The 15,677-nt window shown below is 48.6% G+C and overlaps 1 protein-coding gene across 1 annotated transcript in view; it reads left to right on the forward strand.

Moving 5' to 3' along the window:
* The window catches only part of NEO1 (neogenin 1), a 303,704-nt gene that overhangs the window by 90,460 nt on the left and 197,567 nt on the right, over window positions 1-15,677 (forward strand). The window contains exon 2 of the mRNA XM_054387898.1: window positions 3,030-3,347. Coding sequence (XP_054243873.1) covers window positions 3,030-3,347 — 318 coding nt within the window. The remainder of the gene's footprint in view (window positions 1-3,029; window positions 3,348-15,677) is intronic.

Raw genomic sequence — 15,677 nt, forward strand, 5'->3', positions numbered from 1 at the left:
CATAGAGTCATAGAATGATTTAGGTTGGAAGGGACCTTTGAATATCATCCAGTTCCAACCACCTGCCATGGGCAGGGACACCTTCCACCAGCCCAGGCTGCTCATGGCCCCATCCAACCTGGCCTTGAACACCTCCAGGGAGGAGGTATCCACAGCCTCCCTGGGCAACCTGTTCCTGAGTCTCCCCACCCTCACTGGAAAGGATTTCTTCCTCATCTCCAGTCTAAATCTGCCCCCCTCCACCTTCAATCCATTCCCTCTGGCCCTGTTGCTACAAGCCCTTGTAAAAAGTCCTTCCCCCTTCCTTTCTTGTAGGCTTTAAACACTTCAATTGATTTTGTTGTGATGCTTCTTGTGATGCCTCTTCTGTGAGGAGAGACTGAGAGAGTTGGGGCTGTGCAGTCTGGAGAGGAGAAGGCTCCCAGGAGACCTTCTTGTGTCCTTCCAGGATCTGAAGGGGGCTCCAAGAAAGCTGGGGAGGGACTTTTTGGGACATCAGGTAATGACAGGACTGGGGGGAATGGAACAAAACTAGAAATGGGGAGATTCAGACTGGAGGTGAGGGGAGAAGCTCTTCCCCATGAGAGTGGTGAGAGCCTGGAATGGGTTGTCCAGGGAGGTGGTTGAGGCTCCACCCCTGGAGGTGTTTAAGGCCAGGCTGGATGTGGCTGTGAGCAACCTGCTGTAGTGTGAGGTGTCCCTGCCCATGTCAGGGGGGTTGGAACTGGCTGCTCCTTGTGGTCCCTTCCAACCCTGACTGATTCTATGATTCTTACCTGTGTCCCACTCCTAGGCCCCAAGTGAAGCTTGTCAGAATGTAGGTGAGGAGGATGTTAGTTCTAAGGTGAGCTTTTAAACCCAAGACCTCTTCTTCTCTCAACCCAACCTTCTGCTGGTTGGGAAAACTCCTCTTCTCTGTAAGAATTTTTCTTGGTTTTGTTTTCTATGGATGATTAAGTTAAGACAAGTCCAAGTGAATATTGACACACAATCTTGCTGCTTGACCAAATCCACCAGAAATAGAGTAATTAAAATTCCCTTCTTAATGCAAAGTAGATTTTAATTAGAGAGTTCTTTTGGGAATACTTAAAATGGAAAAATAATCATGTTTGTCCTCAGCTGGAATGGAATGTAAAAGAAATGGTTTGTGGCACTTGGAAGATGTGTTAAGCTCAGAACCAGAGACTTCCTTTCTCTTGAGGGCTGAATTATTCTTAATGCTCCTTAATCTTTGGTTATAGGAAGCAAATTAGCACACTGGTGTGGCACCCCTGCCACAGAAGGCCAAGGGAAGGGCCTTAAGAATACATATTCTGGTTGTAAATCATTGAATTGTTTAGCTTAGAACCTGCTCTAGTGTGAGGTGTCCCGGCCCATGGCAGGGGGCTTGGAACTAGATGATCCTTGAGGTCTTTTCTAACCCTGACTAATTCTAGGATTCTGTGACTTGTAGGATTGAGTCAAACCATTACCCAAACACTACCCAGTCCTCTGCTGAACCATGTCCCTCAGCACCACAGCTTTTAAATCCCTCCAGGGATGGGGACTCCACCGCTGCCCTGAGCAGCCTGTGCCAGGACTTGACAAGCTTTTTGGAAAACAATTGTTCCTCATGTCATAGAATCATAGAATTGTTAGGGTTGGAAGGGACCTCAAGGATCATCTAGTTCCAAGCCCCTGCCATGGGCAGGGACACAGAATACAGAATTAACCAGGTTGGAAAAGACCTTTGAGATCATCAAGTCCGACCTCACACTAGATCAGGTTGCTCAGAGCCACATCCAGCCTGGCCTTAAAACCCTCCAGGGATGAGGCTTCCACCACCTCCCTGGGCAAATCTGTCCTACCCAAAACCTCCCTTGGCACAGCTTGAGGCCATTTGCTCTCATCCTGTCACTTGCTACTTGGGAGAACAGTCTGACACCCCCCTCATTGCAACCCCCTTTAGGTAGTTGTAGAGAATGAGGTCTCTCCTCAGGCTGCTTTTCTCAGCCCCATGTGCTTCACAATGTGATGTTCCAGCTCCTGTGTCAGTCTGCAGGAGTTTTGATGAGGCAGGCTTCTGTCTGCAAGGGCTTGCTCAGGACGGGTAACCATATTGACTGCCACATGAGCAGGCAAATGTGTGTAGGGGATGGAAGCTTCTTTGAGCTGCAGAGTCCATTGGTGTCAAATAGTCAAAGTGAGTCCTGCAGACCAAGATGTTGCTAATATGTTCAGGGAGGTGGCACTGTGAGAGGTGGCAGCTCTGGGACACCTTGCAGTGTTCTGAAAGATTCACAGAATGGTTTGGGTTGGAAGGGACCTCAAAGGTCATCCAGTTCCAGCCCCCTGCCATGGGCAGGGACACCTCCCACCAGCCCAGCTTGCTCAAGGCCTCATCCAAACTGGCCTTGAACACCTCCAGGGAGGAGGCAGCCACAGCTTTCTTGGGCAACCTGTTCCAGTGTCTCCCCACCCTCACCACAAAGAATTTCTTCTGAATTTCCAGTCTCAATCTCCCCTCTCCCAGCTCAAAGCCATTGTTTCTCATCCTGTCACTCCAAGCCCTTGTTAAAAGTCCTTCCCCAGCTCTCCTGTAGTCAGGTTTCACTCTGACCTTCAGGTACTGGAAGCCTGCTCTGAGGTCTCCATGGAACCTTCTCTTCTCCAGGCTGAACAACCCCAACTCTCCCAGCCTGTGCCCACCACAGGGGAGGTTCTCCAGCCCTCTGGTCATCTTCATGGCCCCTCCTGGACCCTCTCCAGCACCTCCAGGTCCTTCTTGTGCTGGGGACACCAGAACTGGAGGCAGTGCTGCAGGTGGGGTCTGAGCAGAGCAGAGCAGAGGGGCAGAATCCCCTCCCTGTGCTGCTGCTCTCCCTGCTCTGGATGCAGCTCAGCACAGAGCTGCCTGCTGGGCTGCCAGGGACCACTGCTGGCTCCTGGGGAGTTTGTCACCAGCTGACATCCCAAACTGAAGTTGCTTTTCAGCTTTCAAACACGCAAAAGGCTAACCCAGCACTGCTGATGTGCTTTTTCTTTCGCAGGATCCCTTGTGAGAACCTTCACTCCTTTTTACTTCCTGGTGGAGCCGTCGGACGTTCTGTCAGTTCGGGGAGCTTCTGTGGTGCTGAATTGTTCAGCTCAGTGTGAGACCGCTCCCAGGATTGAGTGGAAGAAGGATGGGACGTTCCTGAGCTTGGTGTCGGATGACCGTCGGCAGTTGCTGCCGGATGGCTCTTTGTTCATCAGCAGCGTGGTGCACTCCAAGCACAACAAACCCGACGAGGGCTATTACCAGTGCGTGGCGACGGTGGACAGCCTGGGGACCATTGTCAGCCGCACAGCCAAGCTGACAGTAGCAGGTAAGCCTCGAGGTGTGGCAAACAGATAACCTTAAGTGGTGCTTGCCCTTGCAAATGGGAGAAGGCAGTTCTCCCAAGAAAGGAGACAAGCTGGAATAAAGGAGGTTCCATCCTCAGTATGAGGAGAAACTTCTTTGCTTTGAGGATGGTAGAGCCCTGGAGCAGGCTGGTTGTGGAGTCTCCTTCTCTGGAGTCCAGAGAAGGACAACAAAGCACAAGCCCTATGAGGAGAGGCTGAGGGAGCCTGGAGAAGAGGAGGCTCAGGGGAGACCTCATTGCTCTCTACAACTACCTGAAGGGAGGTTGTAGCCAGGTGGGGGTTGGGCTCTGCTCCCAGGTGACCAGCACCAGAACAGGAGGACACAGTCTCAAGCTGTGCAGGCTTTAGGCTTGATCTTGGAAAGAAGTTCCTCACAGAGAGATTTGCCATTGGGATGGGCTGCCCAGGGAGGTGGTGGGGTCGATATCCCTGGAGGTGTTTAAGCAAAGCCTGGATGAGGCACTTACTGCCATGGTCTGGGTGAGTTGATGGGCTTGGTTGATTGGGTTGGACTTCATGATCTTGGAGTTCTCTTCCAACCTGGTCGATTCTGTGACTCTTCCAAGCCCTGTCTGAATGAGTTCCTGTGTGACCTGCCCTAGGTGTTTGCAAAGCAAATACCAACCAAGTGCTTAAAGCTTACTCAAAGTCCTTAACAAAACCCAGGTCACAACCTCACCTTTGGTGTTTTGAGTAACCTTCAGACATGACTTGGGAATGGCTTTTATTTAGGGGGTGGAAAGCAGTAAGAAAAGGAAGTTTGCACATAAAAATAAAGAATCTGAGTGGGGAAAGTGATTTGTTTCCAGAAGGTCTTTTAGGTCCCAGGGCTTGGGAGTGTCAGGCTGTGTGTCTTGTAAACAGTATAGCTGGCAGGGACTGAGAATTGCTTAAAGTGAGGCTTCAAAAACCAACCAGGGGAGAAAAACAAAAGGTAAACTAAGGCAGTGTGAGTAGGAACAAAGCCTGTGAAGCAATTTCCTTTTGTTTCTCTAATGATGTTTGCCAGCCTTTTTCAAACAGTTGCTTTGTGTTTTGCCTTTTGTTTTTTTTTTTTTTTCCCCCCTTAGCTTTGCTTAATAAATGTCTGGAGGTAATGAACTCTTCCAGACTGGTGCTGCAGCATCTCCCAGAGCTGCTGCTTACTGTCATTTCTATTCTGATGTTGTTTCCATTAAGTTAGCTTGTAGCATTGTTGTGAAACATCAGAAATGTCAGGAATGGAAAAAAAAAAAAAACAACCAAAACCTACCAATAAAATATTGAGGTTTTATACCTTAAAGGGTTGACTTTCAGAGTCTCTGAATGACAAATAGGTTTCTGAGTTTGTTGGCAATGAGGACAATAAAAGCAGTTTTCACACACTTAGCTCAGGCAATTACCACCTCCTTGCACTGATTAATTCTGCTGCTTTCCACATGAGATCACTCAGCTCCTTGCTTCCCTTATCATTCTGCTCTATGTGTTCATTAGGTGAGGTTAGTGGGGTTAAAAATGAAGGCACTACAAAAGGGCTCCAAAATCTCCCATTCAATGTTCCTGGATCAGTGGAGGAGGAGTTTTTATAATGATAAAATCTTAAAGAGCCTTTTGGTATTAAAAATACCCCAAGCAATGCAGTTCTGGTGAATTTTGGGTTCAAGTCTTTGGCAGAAAACTGAACAAATGCAGTTTAACCCCAACCCATACAGGAGTTACTACACAGAGAGTTGTCCCTTGGTCCCATGCTGGCTAACATGTATTAGAAGGTGATTCATAGAATGCTTTAGGTTGGAAGGGACCTTCAAGGTCAGCCAGTTCCAAGCCCCCTCTTATGGGCACCAGCCCAAGTTGCTCAAGGCCTCATACATCTTGGCTTGGAACACCTCTGGGCAGGGGGCATCAACAACCTCCCTGGGCAACCTGTTCCAGTGTCTCCCCACCCTCACTGGCAAGAACTTCTTCCTCATCTCCAGTCTCAATCTCCTCTCTTCCAGCTCAAAGCCATCACCCTTGTCCTGTCACTGCAATCCCTTGTTAAATGTCCCTCCCCAGCTCTCCTGGAGCTCCTCCAGTGCTGGAAGGCTGCTCTATGGTCTCCCTGGAGCCTTCTCTTCTCCAGGTTGAACAGCCCCAACTACAGATCCCTTCCCATGGATCCCCAGTTATTGAGCCATTCCATGCTAATAAAATCTGTGAGTTCTCTCTTTGAATCTAGAGCAATGCTCTGTGTTGGCTCCTGCCATTGTGTTCAGTTAGCAAACCTTCAGTTAGCCAGGCAAAGGAGAACCTGCTGAGGTTCAACAAGAGCAAGTGTAGAGTCTTGCACCTGGGAACAAGGCCCTGACCAGTACAGGTGAGGGGTGACCTGCTGGAAAGCAGCTCCATGGAGAAGGACCTCGGAGTCCTGGTGGACAGTAAGTTCTCCATGGGACAGCAATGTGTCCTTGTGGCCAAGAAGGCCACTGGCATCCTGGGGTTCATTAAGAAGAGTGTGGCCAGCAGGTCAGGGGAGGTCTTGCCCCTCTGCTCTGCCCTGGTGAGTCCACATGTGGAGGATTGTGTCTAATTCTGGGCTCCCCAGTTCAAGAAGAACAGGGATGTACTAGACAGAGTCCAGTGGAGGTTGGGAGGAGGATGAAGGGACTGGGACATTGTCTGATGAAGACAGGCTGAGGGACATGGGCTTGTTTAGTCTGGAGAAGAGCAGGCTGAGAGGTGATCTGATCAATGTGTATAAATATCTGAGGGATGGGTGTCAAGGAGAAGGGTCCAGGCTCTGTTCAGTGATGCCCACTGATAGGAGAAGGGGAGATGGACACAGACTGGAATCTGGGAAGTTCCACCTCAGCATGAGGGAAAACTTCTTTGGTGTGAGGGTGCTGGAGCCCTGGAGCAGGCTGCTCCTTCTGTGGAGACTTTCAAGCCCCATCTGGATGTGTTCCTGTGTGAGCTGCCTGAGGGATCCTGCTTTGGCAGAAGGGTTGGAAGTGATCTCTGGAGGTCCCTTCCTAGCCCTACCAGTCTGTGATTCTGTGAAACCTGCCCAAGTGCATTCTCTGGCTGTGGTGTGCACAAGCAGCTCTGCTGCTCCAGGAGATCTGTCAAGTGTTGGTGTTTGAAAACCTACTTCCTAACTCCATGAAGTGCCAAGAGCTGGAGGTCTGTGTAGAGCTGAGCTGTTTAGGTGGGGGGGAAGGGTGGCTGAGGTTGCTGAAGGCTTTGGAATTAGAACTGGAATATTTAAATTGTGTTTTAACTCTCTTGCTTGTATTGACCTCATTTGGATCCCTTAGTTTTCTCAGTGGTTTTTAATATTTCTTTCCTCCCTCTCTCTTTTAATTGGAAGCTTTTAGGCTGCAATAAATGTGGGGATAGTTAGCAAGGTAAGGTCTGCCCTTGGCCTCAAGATAACAGTGGGAGGCAGCTAATTCCCTCCTTAATTGAGCAGTGCTGTGGTGAATTCTTCTGGTGCATGTGAATGTTGTAGTGGGATGCACCTCAGCTCTTTCAAAGAGAGTAGTCTGAAGCACAGCTTGTCTGCTTGAACTGCTTCTTGCTCACTGATTAACTTCATTGCCTGAAAATGACAAATTCTGGGGAGTAATGTAGGCCAGGGAAAGAAAATGTAATAAAACCATGCTGTGTCCTGTCACATCTATGAGTGGATCAGTGGGTCAGGGTCAGTGGGGTGAGGTTCAACAAGGCCAAGTGCTGGGTCCTGCACTTGGGTCACAACAACCTCATGAGCGCTCCAGGCTTGGGGCAGAGGGGCTGAAAAGCTTCCCAGTGGAAAAGGAGCGCTGGGTATTGGTCAGCAGCCAGCTGAACATGAGGCAGCAGTGTGCCCAGATGGCCAAGAAGGTCACCAGCATCCTGGCCTGGATCAGCAATGGTGTGGCCAGCAGGGCACCAGGGCAGGGATTATCCCATAGTGGAGAGGCCACATCTTGAGAACTGGGTTCAGTTTTGGGCCCCTCAGCTCCAGAAGGACATTGAGGTGTTGGAGTGTGTCCAGAGAAGGGCAACCAAGCTGCTGAAGGGTCTGGAGAACAGTGAGGAGCAGCTGAGGGAACTGGGGTTTTTTCATCTAGGGAGAAGGAGGCTGAAGGGAGACCTTCTGGCTCTCTACTGCTCCCTGAAAGGAGGTTTCAGTGAGGTGGGGTTGGTCTTTTCTTTCTAGTGATAAGCATTAGGACAAGAGGAAATGGCCTCAGGTTGCACTGGGGTGGGGTTTAGGTTGGACACAAGGAACAACTGGATGTCAAGTCCTGGAGCAGATTGCTCAGGACAGAATCACAGAATTATTGAAGCTGGAAAAGACCTCTGAGATCATCAAGCCCAGCCTATGACCTAACACCACCACATCAGCTAGACCCTGCCACCAAGTGCCACATCTTTTCTTAAAGACCTCCAGTGATGGCAAGTCCATCACCTCCCTGGGCAGTCTATCCCAGTGCCTGATCAGCCTTGCTGTGAGGAAGTGCTTCCTAATATCCAACCTAAACCTCCCCTGGCACAGCTTCCTACCATGGCCTCTTGTCACTAGTGGAGTCTCCATCCCTGGAGGGATTTTAGAGACGTGTAGGTATAGCACTTGGAGGACAAGGGTCAGTGGTGGACTTTTTAGTCTTGGGTTAATGGTTGGACTCAATGATCTTAAAGCTCTTCTCCAGCCTCCACAGTTCTATGGATCTGTGAATGGAGGGTTTGAGTTTACAGCCTTGCAGCTGCTCTAACAGCTGTGAGCTGATGCTGAGCAATTGACCTGTGGTGAGGGTAGTGGAAAGGTCTGGCTTAAGGCTGATGAATTGGATGAAATCTCTGAAATTATTTAAAGTATTTTTGATACCTCACAGTTTGATGGATCTCAGAGTTTTGAGCATCAGGCTCTGGAGCTGTTCTCTTGTCTCAGGCTGACAAATAGTGCTAACAGAAGGTGTTGCAAGGTGACAGAGGGGCTTAGTCAAGCATTGCATGAGGAAAAAATCAAACCCAGTGACACAGTCTGGGTACCTGTGCGTGGGCTGTGCAGACAGTGACTGAACACCTCATGCTACAGACCCACTTCCTGGGCTTCTTGCTTCAATTTATGTTTTTGACACTGTGCTATAAAGGTATCGAGGCAGGGGAGAATTGATGATGGCAGGGGCTGGTTGAGTTTGGAGTGCCTTTGACAATGTGCTTTTAAAGAACCTTTTCTAGAGGTGATAATGGATGGAGGAGCCTTTACTCCTTGGGTGTGAGAGCTGAGGTTTCTGTAGCAGCAGAGAGGCCTCCAGATCTTTTCCTTCTTTAATAGAGTTTGTCATGTGATATTAAAAACTAAATCAGAGGTTATGATCTAGTATTGCATGATGAAGAATAGCTTAAATCCATGGATCACTCTGGAACCATCCCTATGGGACAGGCTGAGAGGGTTGGGGCTGTTCAACCTGGAGAAAGCTCCAGGGAGACCTTAGAGCAGGCTTCCAGTATCTGAAGAGGCTCCAGGAGAGCTGGGGAAGGACTTTTGACAAGGGCTGGGAGTGACAGGACAAGGAGCAATGGCTTTGAGCTAGAAGGGGGGAGATTGAAACTGGAGATGAGGAAGAAATTCTTGCCAGGGAGGGTGGGGAGACACTGGCACAGGTTGCCCAGGGAGGTTGTGGCTGTACCTTGCCTGGAGGTGTTGAAGGCCAGGCTGGATGAGGCCTTGAGCAAGCTGGGCTGGTGGGAGGTGTCCCTGTCCATGGCACAGGGGGGTTGGAACTGGATGATTGTGAAGATCCCTTCCAACCCAACCCATTCTGTGAGTTGCGTGCTACCACACTTCCACAGTAAGTTGTTCACTCTTCTACCAGATTGGTGTAGTAAATGTTTGAATTCTAAGTTGTAAATGTGTTAGTTCTCCTTAATGATCTACTGCTCATTGCAGGGTGCCCCAGGAAGTGCCTGCTTCCAACTTTTGGTTCCTTGTAGCAAATGAAGATGGAGATTGTCAGAGAATCACAAAATCATTTGGGCTGGAAAAGCCCTTTCAGGTCATGGAGGCCAACCATTCTCTATGTCTGCCAAGGCTGCGGCTAAGCCATGGCCCTCAGCACCACATCTCTGCCTCTCTGAAACACCTCCAGGGATGGGGATTCAACCACCTCCCTTGGGACCCTTTTTCCTGTGTTTGAGAATCCTTTCAGGGAAGAATTTTCCTCTAATATCCAACCTGAACCTCTCCTGGTGCAATTTGAAGCCATTTCCTCTTGTCTTATAACACCACTGCCAGTCTTCCTTCCTTCTTTGACTCCTCTTGCTGTGCCAACTTCAGCATGTTGCCACGCTCTTTATTTTTCAAAGTGGTTTTTGCTTGCTTGCTTGCTTTGAAACCAGAGTATGCCCAGGCAAACATCAAGGGAGTGGAAGGAGATGGTGTGGTGGTGGTCACATAGTCCATGTGATGTGTAGGTGTTTGCTCTTACTGTGATAGGTTTGAGCTGGGGGAAGCCAAAGGAGCTGTCCAGAGAAGGATGAGCAGAGGGCTGGAGCTCCTCTGCTATGAGGACGGACTGAGAGAGTTGGGGTTGTGCAGTCTGGAGAAGAGAAGGCTCCCAGGAGACCTTCTTGTGGCCTTCCAGTATCAGAAGGGGGCTCCAAGAAAGCTGGGGAGGGACTTTTGAGGGTGTCAGGGAGTGACAGGACTGGGGGGGATGGAGCAAAGCTAGAAATGGGGAGATTCAGATTGGATGTTAGGAAGAAATTCTTCCCCATGAGGGTGGTGAGAGACTGGAAGAGGTTGCCCAGGGAGGTGATGGAAGCCTCATCCCTGGAGGTTTTTGCAGCCAGGCTGGATGTGGCTGTGAGCAACCTGCTGTGGTGTGAGGTGTCCCTGCCCATGGCAGGGGGGTTGGAACTGGCTGAGCCTTGAGGTCCCTTCCAACCCTGACAATTCTGTGATTCTATGATTTGAATTTATGTAAAGCCACAACATTTCTTCATCAGTGCCCTGCTGCAGTATAGGTTTTTAATTTGCTTTTGAAATGCAAATGTGTCTTTGATACTTAAGTGGCAGTGTGATCTGAGGAAGGGTGAAGGGTTGGAATAGCTCTTGCTATGGAGTGGGGGAAAAAAAAAGTTTGACAGGATTTTGGGGAGCTGTGTCTGGAATTCATCCTGGAAACATAAATTTGTAAGTATTTTAGTCAACAGCATAATGATGCTGGCTGAAAAATATTGCAAAGAGTGTTTTTGCCTGCTCACTGTTTAACTACTAAGGGAAAGCTTTTATTGAGAGAACAGAGAGGTTGTGGAGTCTCCTTCTCTGGAGACTTTCAAGCCCCATCTGGATGCATTCCTGTGTGACCTGCCCTAGGTGCTCTGGCAAGGGGATCCCTTCCAATCCCTGCTGTTCTGTGTTTCTGTGAAGATCTAAAAGGTCAGTGACAGTGACACTGAGTTTCTTCACATGGAGCTCTCAGTTCTAGATACCCATTTGAAGACTCTTCACTGAATCGTTGATTTCACCTCTTCTTGTCTTTTTTTTTTTTTTTTTTGTTCCCCCAAGTGACTCCATCTATTTTTTCTTTCTCTGATCTTTGCATTTCATAATATTTGGCTTGCAGCTCTCTGTGTGATTGGCTGGGGGGTGCTGAGGTAGCTGCATTGTTGCCTTGACGGGAGGAACTTCAGGTTGGCCCTTCAGCTGCATCCATTCAAGAAGCACTTGGTGATAAATGACAGCCTTCTTTTTCCCTCTCCCATCTCAATTTAAGTCTGATAAATCACAACCTTCTTTTCCCCTCTCCCATCTCAATTTAACAATCTCTTTATTATTTCTCATTTATGTATTCATAGATTTTTTTTTTTTTCAAAGCTTCATTTTGTAATTACTTTTAGAAAAATTACAGGCCAATGACTTCTGGGAAGAGGTTTTCCTACCAGGTAGTAGCAACATCTAAGAGAATTGAATTATAGAGCAACCTGTTCTGGGCTCCCCAGTTCAAAAGGGACAGGCAACTACTGGGAAGAGTTCAATGGAGGCTGCAAGGATGATGAGGGGACTGGAGCAGGCACTGAGAGACCTGGGGCTGTTTACTGTGGTGAAGGGAAGGCTAAGAGGGGACCTTATCAATGTCTACAAATACCTGAGGGGTGGCTGGCAGGAGGATGGAGCTAGGCTCTTCACTGATATCCAGTGATAGGGCAAGGGGCAGTGGATGTAAACTCAATCACAGGAAATTCCACCTCAACATGAGGAGAAATTTTTTTGCTGTGGGGGTGCTGGAGCCCTGGAATAGGCTGCCTAGAGAGGTTGTAGAGCCTCCTTCTCTGGAGACTTTCAAGACTCATCTGGATGTGTTCCTGTGTGACCTGCCCTGGGTGATCCTGCTTTGTAGGGGGCATTGGACTCTGGACCTCCATTCCAACCCCCCTAGCATTCTAGGATTCTATGAATAAATCCTCCTCCTCCTGTCAGTTCAGCTCATCACATCACTTGGACTCTACCTGACTGCTGAAGCCTCTGGCTTTGTATCCAGCTGCTGTGGCATGGTAGAGGGATTGCTGCAGCCTCACTAATGTGATTTGTCTTGAGCTCTTCAGAACTTCCTTTAAACCCTTGCAGTAACATTTTTGTCTGTGAAATCCAGTACCTGAAGGTTGAATGTCAGAATATGTCAGAATATGTTGACTATGCAATCCCCTGTCCCTTTGTATTTGGTATCCACATGACATGAGCACATAATGGATTTAAATCCTTCCGCTGGCTTGTCTCCAGCCATGTACAGCATGAACTTGAAGGCTGGGAAATGGGATGGGGTAGTGTGGTGAAAGAAATGCTCCTTGATGTTGCTTCCTGAGGGAGCAGGAGACTTAAGCCCAGAGAAGGAAAGCTGTGAGCTGTGTTCTTTAACCTGCTGCATGGCATTGCACAGGATAAATGAGGGTGTTGAGCCCTGGAGTTGTGCTTGACCAATGTAATTTACTTGATATCAATCCAACAAACTTCCCTTGAGAAATTGGTCCCAATTTTAGCTGACTGAATTGCCTTTTTTAAGGGTTATTTGCATCTGGAATGTATCTAGCTTTGGGCTTCCAGAATGCTGGCTAGAAGAGCTGCCTCTGTCACTGCCACTGGTGTTACAGGATGAGCAGCTCCTGTGCTGCTTCATGTCATGGGGCTTGGAGGAATTCAGATTACAAGCCAGGAGATCATAGAATCATAGAATTGTCAGGGTTGGAAGGGACCTCAAGGATCAGCCAGTTCCAACCCCTCTGCCCCCCTCACACCACAGCAGGTTGCTCAGAGCCACATCCAGCCTGGCTGCAAAAACCTCCAGGGAAGAGGCTTCCACCACCTCCCTGGGCAACCTGTGCCAATCTCTCACCACCCTCCTGGGGAAGATTTTCTTCCTAACATCCAATCTGAATCTCCCCACTTCTAGTTTTGCTCCATGCCCCCCAGTCCTATCACTCCCTGACACCCTACAACGTCCCTCCCCAGCTTTCTTGTAGCCCCCTTCAGATCCTGGAAGGCCACAAGAAGGTCTGCAAGGAGACCTTATTGCCTGTTTTCAAGGTCTGCCTGATCTGGAAGGTTACAGCTGAGGAGCATTTTGTGTTGGACAGGACTCTGTGTGTGTCTGAGCCATCCCCAAAGGAGGAGAGAGAAGCTTGGCTCTGTGGCTGAGCAGAGCAGGCTGTGTTCATGTACCAGCTCCTTGGGGATGCAGTCAGGTTTGAAATAACAGCACATTTTTTCACTCAGGTTTGGGTATTTCCTTTAAGAGAGAGGGGAGGAAAATAATCTTTGTGAATAAAGAACTTTCTGTACCTTGGAATGGGGAAGGAAAAAAAAAAAACCCTAAGAGCATAGCTTATGCTTCAGAGGAGGGTACTTAAGAGCACTTGCCCAGTAAAAGGAAGTGATAGTGGTCATTGGGCCATGGAAAAATATCTTTCCTTTGCAAAGAGCATCAGTTGGCTCAGGCCAAACTGCACTTTGTGTCCATGCCAGCCACAAGGGAAAGGTGGCTTCAACCACTGTAGCTTGGCCAGTTCCTGTCAGCAGTAACCAAACCCATGAGAGCTGAGAGCCTTGCATCTGGGGAGGAACTGCACCAGAACAGGCCAGAGATTGTCCTGCTGCAAAGCAGCTCCATGGAGAGAGACTGTGGAGTCCTAGTGCACAGCATGAGGAGGACCACAAAGATGATCCAAAGACTGGAGCAGCTCTGCTATGAGGACAGGCTGAGGGGGCTGGGGTTGTTCTCTTCTCAACTGGAGAAGAGAAGACTCTGGGGGGATCTTAGAGCTGCCTTCCAATGCCTAAAGGGGGCTGCAGAGGGACTTTTCCTAAGGGTGTCTAGAGACAGGACAGAGGATTTGAAGCTGAGGGAGAGCAGGGTTAGACTGGATCTGAAGAAGTTCTTCAGTTCAAGGGTGGTGGGACTCTGAAACAGGTTGCCCAGGGAGGCTGTAGCTGTCCTGTCCCTGGAGGTGTTCAAGGCCAGGTTGGATGAGGCCTTGAGCAACCAGGGCTAGTTGAGAGGTGTCCCTGCCCATGGTGGGGAGATTGGAGTAGATGATTTCTGAGGTCCTAAACACCCAGTGCAGAAGTGTTTACATCTTGTGGTCACTCACTAGGTGAAGGTTTCCTCAATTAGGGCATTGTGTCTTAGGTGCAATAGTCCATGTCACTATAAACCCAAAAGGATTGGAGTTTATCAGTTTACCAATTTGCAGCTGAAGTTGTTAAGGCTTTTAATTAGCAAAGAAAGCCTCTTCTGTGCTTCTGGTTAACGGAGTTGTCTTCTGTTCATGTTCTTCACACATAAAGCAGACTTACTGTAAATGGTAGAAGCAAGGAAAGCTTTTGGTAACATGCATTCAGCTCTTGACCTTTGGCTTTGGAAATCTGGAAGGCAACACCATTAATCCCTGGGGAAGCACCAGTTCTGTGAAAGGGAACTTTGGTGCCAAACCTCTGCTCTCACTTGGCCATAGAGTAGGTGATTTGTTGCTGGGTGATGAGATCCAAAAGCAGAGAGTGTTTTGGTGATCCATCAACACCTCTGAAGGAGGAAGCTGGATGAACTTTGTTTGGGTTAGCTTTCTCATTTGCTAATATTTTCCCTCAAATCTGTATTTTTTTTCCTTATTTATCTTCTGCGTGTCAGCACCCAGCAGTCCCTCCTGTGCTGTTGTTTGACAAGTGCTCACAGGGATTGCTCACTAAATCCTGAGCTGTCAGACAAGTGAGAGCTGTGTTTCCTATTCTGGGTTTCAGTAAGATGATTCAGCTTTAGTTAGTATAAAAGGGAAAGGTCTCACACAGGTTCACAGATTGCAGTGGGTTGGAAGGGACCCTCGAAGCTCATCTTGGCCAACCCCCCTGCACTCAGCAGGGTCACCTCCAACTAGAGCGGGTTGCTCAGGGCCACATTAAGTTTGGCCTTGAATGTCTTCAGGGACAGGGCCTCAAGCAGAACCTCTTCCGGTATATCCTCACTCTCACTGTGCAGAACTTCCTCCTGATGTCCAACCGAAATCTCCCCTGCTCCAGTTTCAAACCATTGCCCCTTGTGCTATCACTCCAAGCCCTTCTGAACAGTCCCTCCCCTGCCTTCCCTTAGGTCCAACCTAAATCTCCCCTGCTCCAGTCTCAAGCCATTGCCCCTTGTCCTATCACTCTAAGCCCTTCTAAACAACTGCTCCCCAGCCTTTCTGTAGGTCCCCTTCGGCTATTGAAATGCAGCTCTAAGGTCTCCCTGGAGCCTTCTCCTCTTCACACTGCATAGCCCCTGCTCTTTCAGCCTGTCCCCATAGGAGAGCTTTGTTCAGATTTTTGATCAACTGATTATTGCATTTTGAAAACAAGAATTTGAGATATTGCACCCCCCCAGCTGGAAGGTGGCACAGAAGCAGCACCTGGTGGAGGTGTCTATGGGATTAAGTCTTTCAATTTTTTCATCATAGTAGAAGTTGCAGAGGAAGTTTAATAAGACTGAAAAGGAAACCAAATGGAGGAAGAGTATTTTTAATTAGGACAGATGAAGTGCTGGAAGTTGCTGTGGTTTCTTACAGTGAGGTTAGTTCTTGGTAGCATAATAAAAGCTTAGAGTAAGTCTCATCAGTCACAGAAGTACACTGGAAATAAAAATGTTAATTATCTGGAACTCCCTATTTTAGGGGGGAGTGTGGGGAAATGTCTCTGAGTAATCTATAGGGTTCTGCAGAGGTGTTGCTCTTCCTTCTCTAATAGCTGCCCAGGTCACATTGCTGGATTAGCTGCACTCTCAGTCTGCTCTTTGGTGACAGTTGTGAAACTGAAGGCATTA

This window comes from Indicator indicator, chromosome 16, assembly GCF_027791375.1.
Source record: "Indicator indicator isolate 239-I01 chromosome 16, UM_Iind_1.1, whole genome shotgun sequence".
NCBI classification, from domain to species: Eukaryota; Metazoa; Chordata; class Aves; order Piciformes; family Indicatoridae; genus Indicator; species Indicator indicator.